The sequence below is a fragment of the Microcaecilia unicolor genome, unplaced genomic scaffold, assembly GCF_901765095.1.
Source record: "Microcaecilia unicolor unplaced genomic scaffold, aMicUni1.1, whole genome shotgun sequence".
NCBI classification, from domain to species: Eukaryota; Metazoa; Chordata; class Amphibia; order Gymnophiona; family Siphonopidae; genus Microcaecilia; species Microcaecilia unicolor.
The window spans coordinates 149989-163401 of record NW_021963140.1 but is presented as its reverse complement, the minus strand read 5'-3'; the positions used below and the strand labels follow the sequence as shown (position 1 = coordinate 163401).

At 44.4% G+C, this 13413-nt stretch overlaps 1 protein-coding gene across 1 annotated transcript in view; it reads left to right on the top strand.

Annotated features, from left to right (window-relative positions):
* The first annotated feature begins 4966 nt into the window (after window positions 1–4966).
* Window positions 4967–13413, top strand: part of LOC115458999 (X-linked interleukin-1 receptor accessory protein-like 2) — a 116511-nt gene continuing 108064 nt past the window's right edge. The window contains exon 1 of the mRNA XM_030188859.1: window positions 4967–5042. Coding sequence (XP_030044719.1) covers window positions 4967–5042 — 76 coding nt within the window. The remainder of the gene's footprint in view (window positions 5043–13413) is intronic.

Sequence of the window (13413 nt, the reverse complement as noted above, 5' to 3'; positions counted from 1 at the left end):
AGGGAGTTAGTCAAGTGAGTGTAGTAGTCCTGTTTGGCGAGGAATAGGGAGGACTGGAAGGAGGATAGCATGAATTTGTAGTGAATGAAGTCAGTATGGGTGCGAGATTTCCTCCATAGGCGTTCAGCCGATCGGGAGCAGGAGCGAAGGTAATGGGTGCAAGGGTTAAGCCAGGGCTGGGGATTAGTGCGCCTTGTGGGACGGGAAACAGACGGTGCAAGGGTGTCTAGGGCGGAGGAGAGAGTGGCATTGTACTTGGAAACAGCCTTGTCGATGGACTTGGAGGACGTGATGGACGGGAGGAGATCGGAGATACTAGCGGATAAGGTGGGGGGGGGGGTCAACAGCCTGGAGATTCCTGGAGGTCATGGTTAGTGTTGGGCGGGACTGATGGGGAGGGTGATGAAGTGTGAATGTGATCAGGTGATGGTCAGAAATGGGAAGAGTAGTGACGCAGAGATTAGAGGCGAGCAGGTAGAGGAGAGGACGAGATCAAGACAGTGACCAGATTTGTGAGTAGGGTGGTGGAGCTCAGTTGCAGGTTGAAGGAGGAAGTTAGGGTGAGGAATTGAGAAGCGTATGAGTCGGATGGGTTATCAGTGTGTATGTTGAAGTCACCAAGAATGAGGGATGGGGATGAGGGCTCAAGAAAAATGGAGAGCCAGGCATCGAAATCAGTAAGGAAGGAAGGGAGGGACTTATCAGGGGGGCGGTAGATGACTGCAACTCGGAGAGGCAGCGGGTAGAATAGACGGATGGAATGGACTTCAAAGGATGAGAAGCCGTGAGACTGTGGTAGGAGGAGGGGTTGAAAACTGCAGGAGGGCGAAAGTAGTAGGCCAACGCCGCCACCGTGGCTAGCTGTGTGGGGCGAATGGGAGAAAAGGTAACCTCCGTGGCAAAGGGCTGCGACTGAGGCAGAGTCGTCGGGGGTGAGCCAGGTTTCGGTTAGGGCGAGCAGATGGAGGGAATGGGAGATGAAGAGATCATGGGTGAAGGTAAGTTTGTTGCAGATTGAGTGGGCATTCCACAGGGCACACGAGAAGGGGAGGGAAGAAGGAGGGAGGAGGGGAATGGAGATGAGATTGGAGATATCGCGGGAACGTTTGCATAGATGAGACGAGGACTGAACCCTTACCGTGCCTAATTAGCAGGTGGTACGAGCTAACCCCGCAGTAATCAGTCAGTGCGCGGCAATGTAGCAGTGCTGCCGATTACTGCTAAGAACGCCCCCCCCCCCCCCCCCCCCCGCATGGTAGAAAATAGAAAATTATTTTCTACCATGGAAAACTGTGTGCACCAACTTCAGAACTACCGCCTGTGCTACCCCGGTGGTAGGGCCGATTTGACGCTTGCTACCCACGCAGTAGACCTACTGTGTATTTGTAACAGGGTCCCTTTATGAGGAGAATAATCTTTGATTTCTAAATTTTCCCCAGGTGTTTGTCATTATACCTAGAGATATATTGAAACAATATCTGAAGGAATCTTTGGAAATTGTAGAAGAGAAAAGTCCACCTTTCTCTCAAGTTTATTATTTGGCAAGGAAACCTTTGGAAGGTCAACAAAATTTGGATCAGAATGTTGTCCCTTTAGATGTGTCTGATATTTCTGAGTCATCGAATGTGGATTCTGCCAGCCCAGCTACTTTCATAGCTACAGTGGTTTTAACACCGGATAAGAAGTGGTTATTGAGAATGTTTTTTTTAAATAGGGACAAGACATTTTTGGGACTCAAGATTCAAATTTTCCCAGATGTTTCTAGGGAAACCCAGAGGTGACATGGAGGGGCATAATTGAACGGCGCTGGCCGGCCATCTCCATGGCCGGCTCCGCAACTGGCCAGAGCCAACCGTATTTTTGAAAAAGATGGCCGGACATCTTTGTTTTCGATAATATGGTTGGGAGCCAGCCAAATGTCAGAGATGGCCGGGTTTGCGATGGCTGGCATCGGTTTTTTCCCATAATGGAAACCGAAGCCGGCGATCTCAAATCTGGCAAAATCCAAGGCATTTGGTAGTGGGAAGGGGTATGGGCCTGGGTCCACCTGCCTGAAGTCCACTGCACCCACTAAAACTTCTCCAGGGACCTGCATACTGATGCGATGCACCCGAGGCTGGCAAAAAAGTTTTTAAAATTGTATTTTTAAGGGTGGGAGGGGGTTAGTGACCACTGGGGGAGTCAGGGGAGGTGATCCCCGATTCCCTCCGGTGGTCATCTGGTCAGTTCGGGCACTTTTTTGGGAGTTGGAGCTGAAAAAAAGGGACCAAATAAAGTGGACCAAATTCTCGTTAGGGCCGGCTTTCTTTTTTACATTATCAGGCAAAGCCAGCCATCTGGTAGCTACGCCCATCTCCCGCCTTTGCTACGCTACCTACACACCTCCTTGAACTTTTGCCGGCTCGGCGACGGGAAAGCGGTGATGGTGTCAAAACAGCAGCTTTCGATTATACCGATTTGAGAGATCGCCGGCCATCTCCCGATTTATGTCAGAAGATGGCCGGCGATCACTTTCGAAAATAAGCTGGATAGACAGTTTCTATTGATGAAACCAGGAGTACTTTTTCTTACGTCTCCTTGCAAATGTGTTATCAGATACCAGTCAATTAAATGTGTCTTTTTTGAGCCTTCACATCTTTCGGCATTTCTGGCAACCAAACGTATATCGGAGAACCAATTGGGACCCCCTTGATTGGTAGTGCTTCCTTGAAAGTTAAGTTGTACTCTTTAGCTATCTAATAGGTACTGTTGCCTTAATTGAGGTCTTGGATCCGTTAATTGTGGACTTGAGTGAAGTTTTCCTAATTTAATTAATGGATATTGTATATAAGAATATGTTATTCTTTTCTTTCACTTTTCTGTACATGTTATTGCTTGGTTAAAATTTAAAATATGACAAAAAAGGTCTGTTCATCTTGTTAATAACACATAAAATAACCTCAAAGGAAGTTACTGCAAAATCTACATGGCATGAGGCTTGATCGGGGTCCTTGTCCTAACCTACTGTTGACAAACTCCCAGCATTCTTTCCCAACCATAAATTATCCTCTGCCAATTCGCCCAACAGGCTATTTGCCTTGGACCCAAAAAGTCTGCAAAAAGCTTCACAACTAATCTTCTTATTGCCCAGCAGTAAGTTCCCTTACAATATCAAAACAGCTCAATTGGGTTAATACCCAGCACTCTAGTTCTCTGTGGAAAATCACTTCTGAAAGCTTCTTCAGGGGATTGTGCTAATGCATGCAAGTAACAGTCTCAGAGCCCCCTCTATTTTCACTCAAGACGCCTTAGTCTACAGAGCTACAGCATAGCTGGCATTAGTACATACAGGGTGGCCAAAGCACAACAAACAGAGCGGCAAAACTGCAGAGCAAAGTTGACAATGATGCATCGGCACTTTACGCCAATTAGCACAATCCCCTGAAGAAGCTTTCAGAAGGGAAACAGATGCTCCGTTGGGCATGTGAGATAAGTGCTTTTGCTTTGCACATTTTATATGCTTGTGGGTGCAATACATAAAGAAAAGAAAATATTAAAAGAAAATATTTTTGAAAAACTATGTCAAAATAAAGTTATTCGTCATGGAACTTTTTTAGATCAATGAAAGATAAGCTGACCCATAGTGGCATAATGAGCTGATTTGGAGGGGGGGGGGGACAGGAGAGGGCTTGAGTCCAAAAAGGATGGGCACCAAACTTTTTCCTTGCCTGAATGCAAAATATAAATATCTGAGCTGGCGGGGATCCCCAAGCCCCAACTGAACACCACCTCCTCTGGTCCAGCAGCCGGAAATCTCCAAGCTCTGCAACTGGTGGCAGTAACTCTGAGTTACCACTGCTGCACTCCCAGCACCACCACCACCACGCATGTTTGGTTTTCATGCATGTGTTAAAGCTGAGCTGGTGCTGGAGAGAGTGGTGGAAGCTCTAAAATACTGCTGCCAGCTGCAGAGCTTAGAGTGTTCTGGTCACTGGACCCCCCATTTTCTATTTCTGTTGATGGCTCTCTCATTCTCCCTGTCTCCTCAGCTCGAAACCTTGGGGTCATCTTTGACTCTTCTCTCTCCTCCTCCGCTCATATCCAGCAGATTGCCAAGACCTGTCGTTTCTTTCTTTACAACATCCGTAAAATCCGCCCCTTTCTTTCCGAGCACTCTACCAAAACCCTCATCCACACCCTTGTCACCTCTCGTTTAGACTACTGCAATCTGCTTCTTGCTGGCCTCCCACTTAGTCACCTCTCCCCTCTCCAGTCGGTTCAAAACTCTGCTGCCCGTCTCGTCTTCCGCCAGGGTCGCTTTACTCAAACTACCCCTCTGCTCAAGACCCTTCACTGGCTCCCTATCCGTTTTCGCATCCTGTTCAAACTTCTTCTACTAACCTATAAATGTACTCACTCTGCTGCTCCCCAGTATCTCTCCACACTCGTCCTTCCCTACACCCCTTCCCGTGCACTCCGCTCCATGGATAAATCCTTCTTATCTGTTCCCTTCTCCACTACTGCCAACTCCAGACTTCACGCCTTCTGTCTCGCTGCACCCTACGCCTGGAATAAACTTCCTGAGCCCCTAGGTCTTGCCCCATCCTTGGCCACCTTCAAATCTAGACTGAAAGCCCACCTCTTTAACATTGCTTTTGACTCGTAACCACTTGTAACCACTCGTCTCCACCTACCCTCCTCTCTTCCTTCCCGTTCACATTAATTGATTTGATTTGCTTACTTTATTTATTTTTTGTCTATTAGATTGTAAGCTCTTTGAGCAGGGACTGTCTTTCTTCTATGTTTGTGCAGCGCTGCGTATGCCTTGTAGCGCTATAGAAATGCTAAATAGTAGTAGTAGTAGTAGGAGGGAGGAGGAGGTAGTCATCGGCTGATGACCCCGGGTAAGGCCGAGGTTGGGATCAGGGGGTGGGGCGACCTTTTAAGGTGATTTGCACTGTGAAAGGAGGGATTACCTCATGGCACCATGCATGGGAGGGATTCCACTGGGGATTTCTATTTGGAGGAGATGAGACTGACGCTGAGTGTTGGTGGCTCTCAGGGTGAGTTCTTGCCATCCAGGGAATTAAGCTGGCATCAGAAAGGAGCCTGTTGCCTTCCAGAGTGGACAGGGGTTCAAATGGTGGGGTGGGAGATGGTCATAGAAGCCATAGACATTGGGAGGGATAATTGGGTGGAAGGGGGGCCCAGATATTGAGATTTACAACAGGCATCTAGACATGCCTCAGGAAAGGTGTAAATTCCAACATCTATTTTGTTGCATACAGACGTGGAGTCCTTATGTTAAATAGGCCCACCCAGACCACTCTATCTCCCTACCCTACTCATGCCCTTCTTGCCATCTGGATATACCCAACTTTCCTTATATATACGAATGCCCCCTGTTGTGAAATGCATTGAAATGTCTGAGTCACTACAGATTTTTAAATGATGTTATTCGCACATGGGGATGCATCTAAAATTAGGGCCTTAGCCTCAGTGTTGTATAAAGACATTATTAGACAAAGAGGGGCATAATCAAACGTCGCCGGCGAAATAGGTCGCTGGCGATCTATTTTGGCGGCGGCGCAACAGCTGGCCGGAACCGTATTTTCGAAAAAGATGGCCAGCCATCTTTTTTTTTCGATAATACGGTTTAGCCCAGCCCAGCCAAATGCCAGAGTTCACCGGGTTTGAGATCGTCGGTTTTGTTTTTCAGCAATAATGGAAAAAACTGCCAGCCATCTCAAACCCGGCGAAATCCAAGGCATTTGGTCATGGGAGGAGCCAGCATTTGTAGTGCACTGGTCCCCCTGACATGCCAGGACACCAACCGGGCACCCTAGGGGGCACTTCTAAAAATGTTTTAAAACTACACAAATAGCTCCCAGGTGCATAGCTCCCTTACCTTGGGTGCTGAGCCCCCCAAATTCCCCCAAACCCACTCCCCACAACTCTACACCATTACCATAGCCCTTATGGGAGAAGGGGGGCACCTACATGTGGGTACAGTGGGTTTGGGGGGGGGGGGGTTGGAGGGCTCAACGCATGAAATTTAGCATCTCTAAAAAACATTTTAAAAAATAAAAAAAGTAGGTCTTATGATTGACATAACATGCATTATTTTTCCAAACACATCAATCTCCTGAGTTTGTATTTCAGAAATCTGCCATCTTGGGGAGGAATCTGTTTCATTTCCAAAGACTGCTCCTTTACTACCCAAGGCCCAGCAGGATACGCCAGACAGAGTCCAGATGCTATCCTTGATAGCCCACGTTGAGCCTGTTCTCTTTTTCACAGTGCTGTAATTGTCCTTTTCCATTAAAGTCAAACGTGAAGAGTACACCCACGTGTTTTTCTTCACCTAGGGATCACTAAAAGCCGTTTCATTTGATGTGCTACTTTAACATTAGCATGACAGCTAGCCAAATAATATGATTAGAATGCAGACCAATGCTCAACATGGGAAATTGTAGCTACAGGAAAAGTATCCCCTTGATTCACCAGTAGCATCTACTCCCCCCAACACCATTGCTTTTCATCTCTCCTCTGTATTTCGTCTTCTTCCCTAACGTATAGAATTCCTTCATATATCCCCCTATCTTCCTTTCCTTCCAAGGCTCCAGGACAGCAGCAGTGACGGCTGACCTTGATAGGGATAAACAGTATTAGGGCCTGGGGTGAATCCACTGGCATTGAAGAGTGAAGGGATTTGCTCACCCAGACCGTCTGCCACTTTATCTGTTGACCACTGTGATCACTGCTGCAACTCCTAGCCTGGCAGAGTTCATTAATAGAAAGTAATGTTCTTCTGGAAGGATCGAAAGACTAAGACTGGGGAATAAGGAATTGCCTAACGCGCATCAATTTTGAGTTACCGCCTGGCTACCATGTGGAGGAGTGGCCTAGTGGTTAGGGTGGTGGACTTTGGTCCTGAGGAACTGAGTTCGATTCCCACTTCAGGCACAGGCAGCTCCTTGTGACTCTGGGCAAGTCACTTAACCCTCCGTTGCCCCATGTAAGCCGCGTTGAGCCTGCCATGAGTGAGAAAGCGCAGGGTACAAATGTAACAAAAATAAAATAGATACTATTGGAGATTCTACATGGAATGTTGCTACTATTGGAGATTCTACATGGAATGTTGCTATTCCACTAGCAACATTCCATGTAGAAGGCTGCGCAGGCTTCTGTTTCTGTGAGTCAGACTCACAGAAGCCTGCGCGGCCACATTGGTGATCTGCAAGGGCCGACTTCTACATGGAATGTTGCTAGTGGAATAGCAACATTCCATGTAGAATCTCAAATAGTAGCAACAGTGGAGGAGTGGCCTGGTGGTGGACTTTGGTCCTGAGGAACTGAGTTCGATTCCCACTTCAGGCACAGGCAGCTCCTTGTGACTCTGGGCAAGTCACTTAACCCTCCATTGCCCCATGTAAGCCGCATTGAGCCTGCCATGAGTGGGAAAGCGCGGAGTACAAATGTAACAAAATAAATAAATGGGTAAGGATGTCCTAAATGCAATTGGTATCCAGTGTTCTGCTTTCAAAAGAGGAGGATGGTCCTTGAGACAGCCCGTGGGGGCAAAGCATAATCGTGTCGGGCGTCAGGCCCCCTGTCTGACAAGCACTCTGCCATAAGATGAGTACTTTTGTATTACTATAGCTAAATGGGCCCAGTTTGAATTAGTCATTTGACATCAATGAAAACAGTTATAGATTTAAAGATTTATCAAAGGTTTATTTGCACAAAGAAATGATGATGAGGTGGGTGATAGTGAATCTTGCCATAGTGAATATCATAGGCAAGTAGCACCACTGAGGTTTTCACATCTTGTTTAAATTTATATCGGGAGTAGGAGTGTAGTTTGTATTATCATTATGATCTCCCATTTAGGGGTCCATTTACTAAGGCGTGCTGAAAAATGGCCTGCGGTAGTGTAGGCAGGTGTGTTGGGTGCGCGCAGATCCATTTTTCAGCACGCCTGCAAAAAATGCCTTTTTTTCAAATTTTTGCTGAAAATGGACTTGCGGCAAAATAAAAATTGGTGTGCATCCATTTTGATTCTGAGACCTTACCGCTAGCCATTGACTTAGTGGTAAGGTCTCATAGGTTAATCGGGTAGTAATGACCTTCATGTGTCAAATCTACATCAATAATTGAAGAGTCCAGTGTTACAATATATGCTACTAATCGTATTTATCAATGAGGTGGAGACCTCAATACACCCGGACGCTAATTTTATTTTTCACGTCTTCAACTGGGGTGATGTGCAGTCATCATTGGTCTCACTTCCTTCTTAGGATTTTTTATGAAAATATTTTTAAAATCTTCAATCTTCTTAAATTTTATTCCATAATCTACTTTTATGACTTTATGTAATTTATTCAAAATACAGACTGTTGAGCACTTAGCTGCATTCTCTGCTGCTGATCGGTAAGTCAGCAGCAGAGAATGCTATACTGAAAAGCTATGCTCGACAAGATGCAATGTGATCACTCGAATGTGTGATACCATCTTTTTTGATACTTTAAGAGAGTTAATACACGGCTCCTGATGAAGCAGTGAAAGTGAAACGGGTTTGGCCACCGGTCAAGCCACAGCGAAGTGCTCAACAATCTGTATTTTGAATAAGTTATATAAAGTCATAACAAGTAGATTGTGGAATAAAATTTAAGAAGATTGAGGATTTTAAAAGTATTTTTGTAAAAAATCCTAAGAAGGAAGTGAAACCAATGATGACTACACATCACCTCAGTTAAAGACGTGAAAAATAAAATTAGCATCCGGGTGTATTGAGGTCTCCACCTCGTTGATAAATAAGATTAGCAGCATAAACGTATTATTGTAACACTGGACTCTTCAATTATTGATGTGGATTTGACTTATTAGAGCCACAGTGGTCTTTCTCACTTCGTTGATACTACGTGTGTCAAATGCCACTTGACGCTCTTAGCAGACGTGCACCAAAAAATAAAAATTATTTTTCAGATGCGTGCCGAAGATGAAATTACCACAAGAGCCACGCTGTAGCTGGGTGGTAGCTCCAAATTGCTACATGTTGGGCGTGCGTAGATGCTTACGTAGGTTAGTAAAAGGCCCCTTAATTATCGGTGCCTAGTATTGTAGTATTCAAATGAGGAGTGGCATGATCAAACCAATGCACATTGATTATTTATTTATTTATTAGCTTTGTATTGTATCCCACATTTTCCCACCTATTTGCAGGCTCAATGTGGCTTACGTAGTACCGTAAAGGCGTTCGCCATTTATGATCAGGAAGGGCTGCCACATTAGCCACGGCTGTTCCCCTTCATTTCCAAAGTTGGCATACAGCACCCTCCTTGTACCAGCCTCTAGTGGAAAAGGAGAAACCAAGGAGAGAGATTTGAACCCAGATTCTGTGCTTGGCAACAGCATGGTTAACTTCCATCTCCATCTTTTATGTGGCTGCTAATTAGGGGCTCTATGAACCTGAAGCAATCTTTATGATTCTCTCGGTAGAAAGTAAAAATAGAAGTCCATAAAAACGTTGGGGATAAAGTGCTGTGGAGAATTCAGGGATGGGTGCATTTCAGAAAACTAAGTAATCGGATCTTCCCCCTTTTTTTGGACGTTTTATAGACAGGAAATCAAATATTTTTACTTGTCACAAAAACTTGTCAATTTCATTTATATTGTGAACGTTCTGACAATGTTCAACTTTATTAATATGTGTAAGTTTTTGTTGTGGCTATATTTTGAAATAATTGTAGTTGCCTAATTGCTTTCCTATGGATTCCTTGATTTAGAATGTGTAATGCTTTTGGATTCAAAAATTTATGAATAGAGAAAAACAATTTCCATTTAGAACAATACTTACTAGCCATAGTAGAAATGCGCAGATTAAAATCTATGAATGAACCCAAAAGAACCTCCAAAATTTTTACAGAGGAACTAAATGTAATTAACCATGCTGGAGATGGAATATCTTTCTTGGAGAAGAGTAGTGTTTGCATCTCGATGGGATTTAATTTTAATTTATGTGAGGATAACCAGGATGCAATGCTGTCCAGTTTCTTGTTAACAGACAGAAACAAAAAAAAGGCAAAGATCTGCCACAGAAATGGCAAATCAAAAGAAAAAAAGCAGATCAAAAAAGACAAAAAAATAGAACAGGAGGGTAACAGAAGAAGTGGTTTATTACAAGTTACCCGACGTGGCCACGTTTCGCCCTCAGGCTGCGTCAGGGGTAAAAAAACTACAAAATAAAAATACATAATGAGTAAAACATAAACTTCACCATTGTATATTTTTTTGTTTCTGTCTGCTTTATGTATTTTTATTTTGTAGTTTTTTTACCCCTGACGCAGCCTGAGGGCGAAACGTGGCCACGTCGGGTAACTTGTAATAAACCACTTCTTCTGTTACCCTCCTGTTCTATTTTTTTGTCTTTTTTGATCTGCTTTTTTTCTTTTGATTTGCAGTTTCTTGTTAAGACTAAGAAATTCTTGGGGATTTGATGGGTTGAGGTTTGTATATTATCTGCTTAAATAAATGGTGTTAATTCCAGAGACTGAATCAGGGTGGCCAGGGGCAACAAAGACATAAAAAAGAATAGGAGCCAACAAAGGCTGATGAGGGACTCTACAGGTGAAAGCGTAAGGTGCTCATTTTCAAGAGAAAAATGTTTCAAAAGCAGCACATGGATATTTTTCCCGTAAGAAATCTAAGCTGCAATTTTCAAAACTCAAAATTGGGATGTTTTACTCCACAGTTTGTATAATTTGCAAGGGGGCATGTTGGAGGCATGTTTTGAGTGGGCTTAAAATCTGGACGTTTTTAGCAATAATAGAATAGAAAAAGAGGTCCAGGGCAAGAAAAGAGTACTTTTTAATCTAGACCTGTTTCAGTCAAGTCAGAAAACAGTGCCCTAACTGACCAGCTGACCACTGGAGGGATTATGAAATGACCCCTCTTAATCCTCCAGTGGTGACTGCTCCTCTCCCTCCCCCCCCCCCCCCCAAAGAGGTGATAGTATCAAAGTATGATAGAGTAACCCCATTATTCCTCAAATTACACCTGCTCCCAATTAAAGCACGATTGATGTTCAAAACCAATACCCTCATATACAAAATTTTGTTTGGCTGGTACCATCTAGAAGGAATGCAGACTCAAAAACGAGAGACTATCTACTTCTCCACCTCCCCAGTTGCAAAAACATAACCTATAAGTCAGCTCACACAGCAACTCTAAGTTACTTGGGATCAGTGGCATAGCCAGACCTCAATGGGGGGGGATCCAGATCCAAAATTGGGGGGGGGGGGGGGGGTACAATTTGGACTGCCTCCCCACTGCTCCCCCCCCTGCTGCCGCCTCACATACGTTGGCTGGCGGGGGTCCCCAACTCCCGTTAGCTAAAGCAGTTGTCCAGCGCTGGTCCCCACAACATTGCCTGCTCTGTTCTTCCCCTCGTGTTACGTGCATGCTTATTTTAGTGAAACTGAGCACTAAAATAAGCATGCGCACAACGTGAGGGAAAGAGCAGGCAATGTGGCAGAGAGCCGGAGACCAGTGCTGGACAAACCCTTCAGCTGGCGGGAGTTGGGGACCCCCACCAGCCAAATCAGGTGCCTCAGAGCCAATATGAGGGGGCCCAGGCCCCCATGGCCCCCCATAGTTACGCCACTGCTTGGGATCCAAATGATGGAATCTTACTATTTCGCAAAAACCACAAAACTTATTTTAACAAATTCATAAATTAAGATTGAATTGTAAAATTGGAGAATTGTATATTTATGACTGATTCTTGTTAATAGTAACCTTATTTAGTATACTGTTAATGTAATTGAGTTCCATCAAACGTAAGCCACGTTGAACTGAAATTAATTTTTGGATAATGTGGGCTATAGGAACAAATAATTAGTAACAGTAGATACCAGGCTGTATGACGGCTCCAGAGATTATGGCTATTCCTAAGAAAGCAACAAGCAAGTGGATGAAGTATCCCAGTGGTCAGTGCAGTGGACAGCGAACGACGGGACCCAGATTCAATTCCTGCTTTAACTCAGTAATTTCAATACACCTATTTGAGCCCTCCTGGAACACAGAAATACCTCTTGTACCTAAACAGATAAGTGACCTGCAGGCCGGAGGGGCTATTATAGTGATGGACCTTTAGGTACAGAAGATTTCTCTGTTCCTGAAGGACTCACAATATTAAAGATGTTATCACGTCAAAGGTTCGATATCTTATATCTGACAGAAACCTGGCTTACAGAGCAGAACTTTCCTACTTTAATTAATCTGTTCCTCCGGGTTACTCATTTTTATACTGTAATCACTCCTATAAGAAAGGAGGACGGATAGCTATATTTTACAGTACTTCTCCTTGCCTTTTACTGATCACACTAACAGCTACTGCTTCCCCCATTGAGACCTTAGCTTTTTGCTTAACTCTGCCTCATCCTCTATAGTCTGCCTCTGCCTCTATAGTCAATGACCTAACTTATATGTTAAATTCAATCTATCACTCAGGAACCTCTATGCAATACCATAATGTACTCTTCTTTACCATAACGCAATACCAGTTGTAATTCTGTACCCGGAAATGGCGATCGCCATTACGGCATAATGTAAGCCACATTGAGCCTGCAAATTGGTGGGAAAATGTGGGATACAAATGCTACAAATAAAATAAATAAATCCCCTAGATTTCATTCTCTTCTATATACCTCCTCCAATATCATGCACTGCTTTTCAGAATCTTCAGTCTTTTATAGCTCAGGCCAGTACATTCTTAAAGAATCTTGTTCTCCTAGAATTTAATATACTTTTAGGCTCAACTAAAACACCCTGGGACTCTTTTACTAAGTCACGTAGGCGCCTACGCTTGCCTAACACGCATCAATTTTGAGTTACCGCCTGGCTACCATGTGGCCCTTGCGGTAATTTCATTTTTGATGTGTTTCCACTACGCGCACTGGAAAATATTTTTATTTTCTGGCGAGCGGGCAGTAATTGGAATTTTACGCATGCGGATCATTACCGCCTGGTTGCCGCATGAGACCTTCGTTACCACTAGGTCAATGGCTGGTCTCAGAGACCCAAAATGGACACACAGCAATTTTCATTTTACCGCATGTCCATTTTCGGCAAAACTTTTTAAAAGGTATTTTTTACAATGGGCACTGAAAATGATCCTGCGCATACCCAAAACGCACGTCTACACTACTGCAGGCCATTTTTCAGAGCGCCTTTGTAAGAGGGCCCCCCCCCCCCCCCATGTCTCAGATTTTTGAAATCTTATCCAAGCTCTTTCTTGTATTCGAGAAGGCATGGCCTAGTGGTTAGGGTGGTGGACTCTGGTCCTGAGGAACTGAGTTTGATTCCCACTTCAGGCACAGGCAGCTCCTTGTGACTCTGGGCAAGTCACTTAACCCTCCATTGCCCCATGTA